At 34.0% G+C, this 12,536-nt stretch overlaps 1 protein-coding gene across 4 annotated transcripts in view; it reads left to right on the top strand.

The window, feature by feature from the left end:
• The window catches only part of Lrch2 (leucine rich repeats and calponin homology domain containing 2), a 92,524-nt gene that overhangs the window by 54,277 nt on the left and 25,711 nt on the right, over window positions 1-12,536 (top strand). For 2 of the 4 annotated variants that reach the window (XM_052737780.1, XM_052737804.1), the window contains exons 7-13: window positions 2,095-2,182; window positions 2,477-2,588; window positions 2,779-2,876; window positions 2,973-3,031; window positions 5,686-5,793; window positions 10,883-10,960; window positions 12,410-12,475. In XM_052737780.1, coding sequence (XP_052593740.1) covers window positions 2,095-2,182; window positions 2,477-2,588; window positions 2,779-2,876; window positions 2,973-3,031; window positions 5,686-5,793; window positions 10,883-10,960; window positions 12,410-12,475 — 609 coding nt within the window. The remainder of the gene's footprint in view (window positions 1-2,094; window positions 2,183-2,476; window positions 2,589-2,778; window positions 2,877-2,972; window positions 3,032-5,685; window positions 5,794-10,882; window positions 10,961-12,409; window positions 12,476-12,536) is intronic. The other 2 variants (XM_052737788.1, XM_052737796.1) reach the window with 2 other exon arrangements.

Here is a 12,536-nt window from a genome sequence, read left to right as displayed (position 1 = left end):
CTGCCAGACCTCACATGCCAATGTTTTTGCATTGGGAGTTAAATTTACAACACATTCAGACCATAGCATTCACACACACAGACACACACACATACACAGACACACACACACACACACACACACACACACACACACACACACACACACACACGCACAGAGTCACACATGATACCTGGCATGTGGTGGTTCGTGTTGCCATTTTTCAAGTTTTTCATGGTACTTACACTATATGCATTCAATGGAAACCATACTTCAGTTTTGAATTTTCATCTTTTCTGGGGATGCCAGTATATAGTATGAGCATATCCTTGTGCTGCTGGGCAGTGAGAACAAGCTGTTGCTGGACCACAAAGGTAGAAAAGCAGTACTCTACAGTGGACTGTGTGTTGCTAAAGTATGATGTTCAAGATGCATGGTAAATGCATTTTTATTTGAAATATCTTTCAACTTACAATGAGTTTATTAGACCCTTTTTAGATGTAATAAATTTGAAATTGTGACCCACATTTTGAAAGAAATATTTCTTGCTATATTTCAAGACTTTGGTTAAGGAATATATCTTTGGGAAGTTGAAGACTTTCAGCATTTTGTTTTGTTTTGTTTTGTTATTTATTTATTTGTTGTTTTTTTCAAGACAATGTTTCTCTGTATAGTTTTGGTGCCTTTCCTGGATCTCGTTCTGTAGACCAGATTGGCCTTGAACTCACAGAGATCTGCCTGGCTCTGCCTCCCAAGTGCTAGGATTAAAGGTGTACCCCACCACTGCCCAGCTTGTTTTGTTATTTTTGAGACAAGGTCTCACTGTGAAGTTCTGTCTGGCCTGGAATTCATTATGTAGACCAGTACTGGTACTTTTGAGGATCCCCCTGCCTATGTCTTCCAAGTTACAGGCTTGGGCCACCAGGTCTGCCACCATGTATTATAGGAAGGTGAAATTTTAATTCAAGAACCAAACTAAAAAAATACAGTTGTATGAACAGTGAGGGTGGGGTGGGGAGAATGTCAGGAAGAATCAAGTGCTAGTGGCACATGCCTGTAACTCCGGAACTAAGGAGGCTGAAGCAGGAGAGATGGAAAGTTTCAGGTAAGCTTGGGTACATCATAGTAAGTGCCAGGCAGCTAGGGCTAAGGTGACACCCTGTCTCATGAAAAAGAAATAAAGAGAAAAAAAGCGCCTCAGGTCAGGAAGCCCCTATGGAGTTATAGCATAGTGCTAAAATCAAGGACTGTCAGGATAGGTAAAATCCAAGGACCATATTTACAATAACATTTGCAAAGTAGATAGCTACATTGCCATATTTTGCCTGCCTGTAAAATAGGAAAACACCAACCATTTTGTTAGGGCGTTGAATGAGCTAGATACAGCATTGTCTTGAAAGCACTTAGCTCAGTACCTGCTACATACTAGATAGTTATTGCACAGTGTGCAATAACCACTTTGTTCTCTGGGTTGCGTAATATGCAAGTTACAAATTTGTAAGGACAGCTCTAGTCTCACACAAAAAACAGTTCCATATTCAGCACTTTGCTGACAGTGTGTATGTGTGTTCCCTTTTCTTAATTATTACATGAACTAGTGGTTTTAGTCTTCACTCTGGAAGTGATAATGGAAAGAAGCAATTGTCTACAACAGAAGTGAATCTTTTCATTTGCTGTGTGGTTTTACCATTTAATAGAGCTTTGAATGGAGGCCCTTGTACACATTTGACATTATACACATTATTTATACAACTAACACTTGTTTTAACAGCCAACAAGAGGGAAATTGTGTAAAGTTAAAAAATGCCAAAATCACTGAATAAATGTCTTTATCAAAATGATTTTCTGGCAGGGCAGTTATTTTTCTTTCTTTTTTTTGAATTTCTCAAGAGAATTACTCTTATCAACTACTACATTACAGAGAACATAAAAGAAAAATATTGCTTAAATGACATGAGTAAAATATGTTATAGGAAAATTTCTGGTATTTCCTGCTTCAAGAATGTTAGACATCAAAAGTATGCATTTTACATTGTCTAGGGTGTTTTAGCTCAAATGTACTTTGTGGATTTAAGAACAAAATTCTAACTGCTCTTAGGATTTCTCTTTCTGTAGTATGGAAGATTTTTATCCAAATAAAAATCATGGCCCTGACTCTGGAATTGGAAGTGATAATGGAGAGAAGCGATTGTCTACAACGGAAGTGAGTTTTTTTTTTTTTTCTGATCCATGCTGTTTTGCTATTTCTTAGAGCTTGGCAAAAAAGGCACTTGACCACATAGGTTTTTAATTTTACATGCAGCTATAATTTTTCTTATAATTCTTGACTTCAAAAGAAGGAGTGCCTAGAAGCAGAACTTTCATCATAACATGGATTTTTGGTTGGAAATATGGAGATGGAAATCAGATCTTTTGTAATTCTTGTTTGATCAAAGAGGTATATACTTTGTCATATGTTTCAAATGCCTCACTTATACTGTGTGCTTGTTCCTTTCAGCCGTCAGATGATGATACAATCAGCCTTCACTCTCAAATTTCAGAATCGAATAGAGAACAAGCATCCAGAAATGACAGTCATATAATAGGAAGCAAGCCTGATTCTCAGAAAGGTAATTCAGGTGATATCTGCTATTATTTCATGTACACAGCTCCTATTAAAACTGAGATTTTTCTTTAAAATAGACTTTGAAAATTTATAGTATTTAAAGATGTATCTTATATTGAGAAAAGTAAACTTTTATCTTAAGCACTAAAGTATTAGAACATTTATTATATTTTATAATATTAATCTGAACCTAGACCAGGAAGTGTATGATTTTATTGATCCCAACACAGAAGATGTAGCAGTTCCTGAACAAGGGGATACACATATTGGATCATTTGTCTCTTTCCTTAAGGTAAACAAAATTGAACAAACATTAATAATATTCACTTCTTCCTGATCATACAAAAGATACCATGCAATTTAAAATGATAATTTTCCTTTTTATAAGGGGAAAGAAAAGTGCTCCGAAAAGTCTCAGAAAAATGAAGAACTGGGAAATGAGAAAAAGTAAGTATATACTAATTCTCAAAACGTTACTTATGAATTCTTGGACTATTCATTGTGTATTGCTACTTGAGAGCACTTGAAAGAATTTGTTTCATATGTCATATTCCCACCCCCCCAACCCCCGTGCCATGTTTAGATAACTTTCATGTACTTTGAATTCCTTAATTAAATTCATAATTATAATAGACATTTACTTTCCTCTCTGAGTAGATAATAATCATGTGCATTATCTTGTTACCAAAGAGGACTGTGTCTTCACAAATATTGCCTCATTTGAGTTCTTTAACAACCATGTCATAGAAATGCCATCAGCATCATTTTATCAATAAGGAAGCTGAGACCTAGAGTTCTGAATTTCCGCAACTTGGGCTTTGTGTCTTCTTGATTTAACATACTTTCCACTTTGTCGGCTGATTATGGAAATGTTAAGGTAGTTATTTCCATAGTTTATTACATTAATTGAAATTTGTATCTTTTCTTTATATTTCATCTCACAAAATAATGGAGTTATCCCTTTAGTTTGCTTGATAGCTGTACTAACCACATACTAGGAGCAGCACTGTGTGATTTTCCATGTTTCTCATTTAATCTTACTAAAGTCCTGCATTGGAGAAATTGACTCCATATCTATACAAATGGGAGCTGCAATTCAGAGATTTTTATATTACCTGCTAAAAGACTTTATATTATGTATTAACAGTGCTTAGCTAATGCCACTAGTGTCTGAACTGAGTTTTCTCCCAATTCCCCTAGTTTTCTCTGCACATCGTGCTTTCTCAAGTGAATTTATTGATAATTTTGTTTAGTGCTAGGGATTGAACTCAATGCCTCATGCCTGCTAAGCATACACATTCTCTAAACTGCATATCTAGAAATTTACTTGGTAATTTTCTAAGCAGTTGTTAGTTAATCATCTCTACTTCCCAATGAGGAAGTACATTGCTTTGTCTTGTAGTCTTTTTTTTTCTTTTAATGTGGAAGATTGACTGTAGGAGCTTTCAGCATGCTATACAAGTGCTCTACCACTGAGCTATAGCCTAGGTCCTACTTTGTAAATTAATGAGTTTTGAGACAATTTCACACATGTACATGACAGATGCTAGTCATTCTCATCCCCCTTCTCACTACTACCCCTGTTATCTCCACTTTCCATAGTTCTTTCTCTCATGTTGTTCATGTCTTTTCATTTTTTTTGGGGGGTCCCACTGATATTAACCAGGGCTGTCTGTGTCAACCATGGTTTACAAATAACTGTTGGAACCTCCTGGCTCAACAGTGGATACACAACTAAACACAGTGATTCAACCTCTCCCAGAGTCTATCAATAGCCAATAGTTCAGAAGTGATAGGTAGAGCTTCATGAGTTCCCCATTTCCTTGACTTATTGTTGATAGACCTTGTCTTGTGTGGGCCCAAATGAAGTTAACTATGTTTTTTTTTAAGTAACTATTGGGAGTTGTTACACAGTGTTTAGAGAAGGGGTTCTCAAATTGTGGGTCACGACCCCTTTAACCGACCTCTTTCTCCAAATATTTACATTACAATTTATAACAGTAGCAAAATTACAGTTATGAAGTAGCAACGAAATAATTTTATGGTTGGAGTTACCACAACTTGAGGAATTGTATTAAAGGATAACACCATTAGGAAGGTTGAAAATCTATGGTCTAGAGAATGACATTTCACAGCACTTTACCCAACCTTTTAGCACTTACTTTCCTATGTATCTTCTGTAATGTTCTCAGAGCCTTAGAAGGGGTGATAAAAATGCCTTGTTTATGGCTACAAACCTCTTTTTACTTCATATTTTGGACAGGGTTTTGCTCCATTGAAGAGGCTAGTCTTGGGCTCATTCTGTAGTGCTGAGGATCCTTGAACTTGTCATCCTCTAGCCTTAGGCTCCAATGTAGTTGAGATTACAGACTTGTGACACCATTTTGCTGTACTCTTTAGATTTAATTTTTCTATTAATTTCTTACCTCATCAAATGAGAAGTGTTGCATAAGTTTGAACATCACTAGTGTCTGTAAGATTTGATAACAATGCAATATTTTTATTGTCATTATTGTTATTTATGGTTCTTGTTATTAAATGGAGTGCTTTTGATATAGAATAGAGTTTGGAAAATAACTTACCTTTAATTTAGTTTTTAATGTTAAAATTATATATTTTAATAAGCTCTGGACATTTTGAAAATCTCATTTGAACCTATTTAACATTTCCTCATTTAAACTATTCTTTTTGTTTTACATAGAGATTTTAAAAACCAAACCAAGTAAACTTGTAGAAGCAGTGTGGCAAAATGAAAAATTTTGATATTAGTTTTTCTTTATTGCTAAAAACAGGCCATGAGGAGCTTTGCAGTCCTTTTTATACTCAAGGCTGAGCAGTGTGTATTGTTAACTTGTGAGCATTATCCATTTTTAAATTTTTAAAATGATCTATACTTCAGCATCACTTGCTAGCTATAGTTATATTACATAGGGAATGCAGATTTATTTTCCTAAACCTTCCTTATTTTCTACTTCAGTATTTTGCATATAAAGGCATAAGGATTTTAGCTTACATGGAATTAAAAATAACAACAGTTTCCATATCTAGATATTGACAAAGCACAGTTGGCTTTACTTTTTGAATAATTGTGTCTGTTTCAGACTTGACAAAGAACAGTTACATCCGGAAGAAGATGATGATGATTTGAAAGAAGTAACTGATTTGAGGAAGATAGCTGCTCAGTTATTGAAGCAAGAACAGAAGAACAGGTATTCTTTTCAGTAATGAGATTTGAACAGACGAATTTTATTATCAGTAAAAGATTATCAACTTAAGGAAATGAAGTTGCAAGTAAACATTAGGGATCTTTAAATATACATGTTCAAGAGGTTAACTGCTAAGAGACTGGAAATACTTAGAAGAGAAATAGGAAATCACATATATATCTAACAGAATGTACACAAATTGGCTCTATTTTTGTGGTGCTGGTGATCAAACTCTGGGCATCATCCATGCTAGGCAAGACCTCTGCCCTTGCGCTACACACCAGCCTTAGATAATGTACTGAACAATTTTATTTCTCTGCTAAATCATAGTAACTGATTTATTTGACCATATTCATTTTTAGCTCACAGTAGAATTATTTGCAGTGTAAGCACTTATTTCTAAGTATGTACTATACTGGTAAAATTTATTTATTTGATTTTTAGCAGATTCTCAATTATTTGGGATATACAGTTTCCCCAGAATTGAGTTGAATCATGTAATTATTTCTTAATTATTTCTTAAATCAGTGTGAAGATTTGAGTATCCCATGTTCACAGGTGTCTTGTTTCTTGGGTGAACCACTTTTTCCCCCTCTGGTTCAGCTTTCTCCAAATGCATGTCTTTGCCAACATGACATGAGCATGAGTATAGAATGAAGTTAAGTCCATTTCAACAGTTTTGTGTGTAGAGTGTAAAAATGTGTGTGTGCACAGCCATGTGTGCACCCACGGAGGTCACAGGTCTGCATGAGTTGTCTTCCTCATCTGCTTTTCACATTGTACTTTGAGACACAGTCTCCCACTAAACCTAGAACTCACTGATTGGCTCGAGTTGCTGACTGTTGAGTCTCCAGGAACCACTACCTTCCCGAGACCGGGCTTACAGATGGCATACAGCCATCTCCAGATTTTTATGTGGGTGCTTAAAATCTGCCCTTATGCTTGCATAGCAGCCACTTTGCCCATTGAGCCCAAAGCCCATTTTCACTTGAAAAATGGACCATGTGCTACTCTCCCTGCTATCTACATTTACTGAGAATCTTACATTTATAGTCTTGAAATAAATAGACTGAAGTGTTTGTTTCTTTTTCGTGAGAAAATTAATAGGATAATTTTGGTATATTTAGGGCAGATAAGTAGTATTGCACTTCACTTATTCAAAATAAATGTTTATTGTTAACATGGTGATGATGTCGTGGAAAGTTTAATATTTAATTATATTGGCATTTGTTTTAAAAATATCATGAAAACTTAGCATCTGGCAGCTGGATTGATGGATGGTTCACGAGTTAGGAACACATTTTGCTTTTTCAGAGGACTGGAGGTTTTTCCCCAAGATCCAAGGTGGATGACTCCTGTAACTCTACCTCCAGGGATCTGACACCCTTCTCTGGCCTCTACAGGAACCCACACATATGTGGCACACACTCACATGTACACATACACATACTTTTAGAAATGCTTCGCATCTGGATATGGTGGTGCATGCCTTTAACCCCGTATCTCAGGAAGCTGAGGGTCATGAGATGACAGTCAGCCTGGGCTGTATAAAAAGGACTCATAATACTAAACCAACCCTGAAAAGATCTAGTAAATGAGTGCTGGGTGTATAAGTCACTAATGGAATTAGTGCCCAGCATGTCTTGGGGCCCGGGTTGCATTTTCAGTGCCACAAAACCAACAAAATACATGCAGTGCTGGTGAGATGACTCAGTGCATAACGGTGCTGCAGACAAGTCTGACAGCTTGAGTTTGATCCCTGGAACCCATATGGTAGAAGAAGAGAACCAGTTCCCACAGGTTGTCTTCTGAGTTTCACACCAAAGCTGAGGCATGCAAGTTTTCAAACACACATGTGCATGCACTAAATAAATACATATGTAAAGCCAAAAAGACAGCATAAGCAGACTTATCAAATGAGTATAGGATCTTGTTTTAGGGAAAAAAACAGACCAATGGATAATATGATAAATAGCCATCGAATACCATTTTTTTTCACATCTACTACAGTTTCTCTTAATGTCATACTAAAAAGTATCACTTATCTGTCTTTATCATTTCTTTATCTAATGAATTCTCATTCTCTGCTTCTTTTTTTCTTATGTCACTTCTTTATGTAAATGTCTCCATGTTATTTATAATTTAATATTTTTTATCAATTCATTTCTAATATGCCCCTTTATAACTTAATTTTTTAGATTATAAGGTGATTACATAATTTCTCCCTTTTTCTCCCTCCAAATTATCCTACATAACTCTCCAGTTTACTCTCTTTCAAATTCATGGACTTAAAAAAATTTATTGTCATATATATGTATATATGTTTTACATATGTATTATATATGTAAGTATATATGTAGTTACATGCATATATTCCTAAATACATAAATACAACCTGCTCAGTCTATATAACTTATATGTATGTTTTAGGGCTGACCATTTGATATTGAATAACCAGTTGGTGTGCTCTAATATGTCTTTTTCAAACTGGTTATAGTAAGGTTATATGTAGTCTAAATGTTTATCACCTATGTGGTTTGACTTAATGATGCATACTGCCACCAGCTCTTGGAAGCTACAAAATGCTTGAGTTTATGTTTCCTTTATTTAGCAAAGCTACATTTATTTTTCATTATGAGAAGAGAATAGTGATATTTTCTATTTGAGAATTTAGTTTTAGACTCAACCTCACCATTCATAGTTTTTTCTATATTTTTATCTCTGCTATTGTTATAGTCATTTTGATCTATATTTCTTAAATTTTTTCTCTGTTGTTTAGATTAAGGGTCATCTGAGTAGGCCATCTTTTGTAGGGTTTGCTTTGGCAATACCTTTGTAACTAGTACAAAATGGTGCCTAGCATTGTGTCTTCTACATAGTAACACAGAGGACCCAGGGTTATATTATTGTTTGTTAACTGAATTCTTAAAACTTCTCAAATTTTAAGTAATGAAAGTCATCTGTTCTGCTGAAATATTTATATCCTCCAGAAAATTTTCTTTTCTTCCTCAAGGTATATACACACCAATTTTGTTTTTATCTGATTTTTTCTTCTTTATTTTTTATGCGTTTCAAGATAATAACATAAAAACTATTAAGGTTATGTATTACTATGTACTGTCTTGCCAAATGTTTGAAAGCATTAATTATGTTTGAGGCACTTTTTCTTTCATTCTTCACTATATGAAAAATAACCAGCATTATAGTCTTTAAAAAATGGTAATCTTTCCCCATATTCTAAGTGTAGCTCTTATCTACTAGTTAAAGGAGAAATAAATTTGCTTTTTAAAAGTTCTACAGAGAAGATGTAGAATCTATGTGTTAGGTTTTAATACAGTTATTATAGTTTTATGTGTTTCTTTTGTTTATTGCTATTCCTATTTAAAAGTAATTAATATAGTATAAGATTAACCCCAATCACCAGAAAATGCCCCCCAGGACTCCTAGCTTGATTATATACTGAACTGTTCTTTTGCTTATCATTGTTTGAAAATAAACATAGTTTTAGGTCTAGGCTAAAAGAAGCGATGGTTATCCTCTCAAACTAGGGTTGACTGGAGCAATGCCCATGTTGAGTTCAGTGATAATTTTGTCATAGCTGTTTTGCCACTTGTTAGTAAGAATCTTTGATTGGTTAAGGAAGTGTGTATTTTTATTTGGTGAATGATGTTGTCCTAGGAAAGTAACAGAAGAGTCCAGAAGACATATTATTGCTCAAAAACAGTGGGGAAAGTGGTCAGTGAATAGATCATTGTGTAGCTAACTCATAGGCTTCAGATTATGAAGACAGGTTGCTTATAAAGCAGGCCTTATTTTTCTGATTTACAGGATACGCTTCTATGAAGCTCACGTGGTGCCATATGTCTGTTTTCTAACTCCCTGAGCACAGAGATTAGAGGATTTCTTGAGCATAGGGTTGTGGAATGTATCCCTATGGAGAGTGTGATTGAAAGGATAGAAGCCAGCACTCCCCAAGGAAAAAATTCAAATGAAAAGAGTATTTTTAAAAGTCAGTATCAAAAAATATTTTGTGAGATGAATAAATTGCAGATGTCTGCTTATAACATTGTGCCTATAGTTAACCATGCACTTCACACTTAATGAGTCCAGAGTAGATCTCATGTTAATTTTAAATGTTGTATTATATACTGGGGATCAATGTCAGACCTCTTGCATACTAGATAATTAAACACTTTCACCACAATGAAATCCAATTTAGGAAAACGGTATGTTTTACTGAATTAGGAAGAAAATTGAAAAGGGAGCTGAGAATAAAGTGCCAGTATTAGAGTATTTTCTGCATGTGTATGTATGACTTATAATAAAAAAGATTATTCTTAATATTGACTTGAGAATAAAATGAAGGAAATTCTGCTAAAAACTTTAATGGCGCTCTATAAATTATTGATCCATTTCCCCACATTTTAAATCAGTCCTACTTATATATGTTAATATTAGAGAAATGATTTCTATGCTTTGCCTTATAAAACTGATCTTATGTGTCATGGTAAGTGGGTACCTAGCTAGCTTCTTAATATTTGGTTATTATCCTAAAGTATAGAGTATTGTATATGTAGACTTTACAATAGTTTCTGTTAACTGATTCCCTTTATGTATTTACTCTGCTAACTTATTCTATAGTATTTTGATATGCCTTACATTTTTCATAAGTGTTTTATATGCTTTTAGGTGTCCTGAAAGCTTTTTTTTTATTTGTGGAATGTACTTCTGAATACTTTGTGATATAGCTAGATAACAAAGAAGCAATTGTTAAAAATTAAATAACTGAAGTATAACTAATGGTCTTAGAAAATAAAAGTACATTTTGAGAAATTTAAGCCTTGGGTTTAGAATTATAAAATGTATTATGACATGTTTCTCATACTTTTTATCTGATTAATCAGCATTTCACTTTGTGGAGCATTGTGTTAACCTCTAGTTTGTTATAACTACTTGGATAGTTCTCTTAACCCTTGAAACCTAGCCATTCTTTCTTTTCTGTTTCCTTTACTAATGACTTCCTTGTCTTCTCCAAACAATCTCCCTTCTACCATCTTTTGATTTGGTTGATATATGTGAAATGTGAAAATAGATGGAGGCCTTTAAGTTATAGAACATCATTCAGTGACAAACTCTTCCAGAGGACCAGAGCAGCAGGACGGAAATCAAGGTATCTAGAGTTGGTGGAAGCCATAAGTATTAAGGGGCCAGGCTTATGTAGCTCAACTGTTACCATTTTGTTTGGTTAAAATAAGTACTGGGAACTGTTTAGGGAAGCATACTAATCTCAAACAGACATTTAGATAAAGTAGATGTTTAGTTTTTCTTTATCAAAGAGTAAAAAAAAAATCAATGTATATTCCAGAGTTCTATATAGTTAAATTTTCAAATACATACTACATATTTTACATGCAAGTTGGCCTCAACTCTCTTTTTCTACTACAGTATGATACATGAATCATACTAGTAAGTGTGGTGTGGAGAGACATCATTTTTATCATGGTGAAGGTCATAACTGCTTGACCAGTTCCCCCTAACAATTCTTTCTTTCCCGAGTAGTACTTATTGTCATTTCTCTCTCTTTTATTTATTTATTTTTTAAATAAAGTCTATTTTCCTATGATATTTCAGTACCATAATTCTGCATTTTTGGATCTAAGGAAATTTAAGCACATGTACATAGGAAAAAATTTTTTAAAGTGTGCTTAATTCTGTGATTGTTTGGCCCAGAAATAGAGTGGCTTGTATGAATACTTGACCTTTTGCCATCATTGCATCTACTTAGTGAGGCTATGCTCAGAGCCAAGTTAGTGAGGAAGAGACCTTGCACTAACTGACTGCTCTATAGTCACCTAGAGCTGTAATTACCAATGTGTGTTTAGTTCATATACAATTCATTTAAATTCTTTTCTATAGTCTTTAGATTGTTGATGTCTAAAGAATTCTTTTGTAAAATTAAGTTACATTTATATGCATAAGAAGAATATTTGAATGTGTACAATTATTTATTTTAGTGGAAGATAGTTACTAATTTACCACTTTTGACGTTGAGATTAATACTTAGAATTAGATAAAGCCATGAACAAATAATTTTCTTTTATAGGGAATCATAATTTTTTGTTTATTTTTGTTCTAATACTCTTTCCTATTGAAGGTTTAAGAATTTTGTGATTTTTTTTAAAAAAGGAATTGACCTTTAACACTGATTTTTGCATTTACAATTAAACTTTATTATTTGGCTATTGTCAAAATGGTTATGAAGTACCGACATAACTCCTGTCATTTTCTGTCCTGGGACAAAGGAAATGACTCAAAATGGTACCTAAAATATTTCATTATGTTCTATGTAAATCAGAATAAGATATACACAGAGTAAACATGCAATGGCTGGAAAATATCCACATTTAGAGAATGATTTCAAAAACAAGATGCAAGACAGATTTTGAGAACTTCATTCATAAATGGTGTGCTGATGGGCATCTAAATCTAAATAGTACTGAAATACTATTTTCTAGCAAAGATCTTTGACCTAGATGCAGTTTATTTAGGACATAGATATCATATATGTGCAATGTTCTCTTCAGTATAGTGTGTAATTAATGTGTTGATTTACTTCTAGGATTCTTAATCATTCAACTTCTGTCATGAGAAATAAGCTGAAACAAACTGTGGAATGTGAAAAGAGGTATAAACATATCATAGTCCTTATATTTGGTATTTTAAAATGAGACTTGATACTCTTTAGT

This window comes from Peromyscus californicus, unplaced genomic scaffold, assembly GCF_007827085.1.
Source record: "Peromyscus californicus insignis strain IS unplaced genomic scaffold, ASM782708v3 Scaffold_10__1_contigs__length_136768540, whole genome shotgun sequence".
NCBI lineage: Eukaryota > Metazoa > Chordata > Mammalia > Rodentia > Cricetidae > Peromyscus > Peromyscus californicus.
Note: the sequence above shows the minus strand (reverse complement) of the source record. Positions and strands in the feature narration are given on the sequence as shown.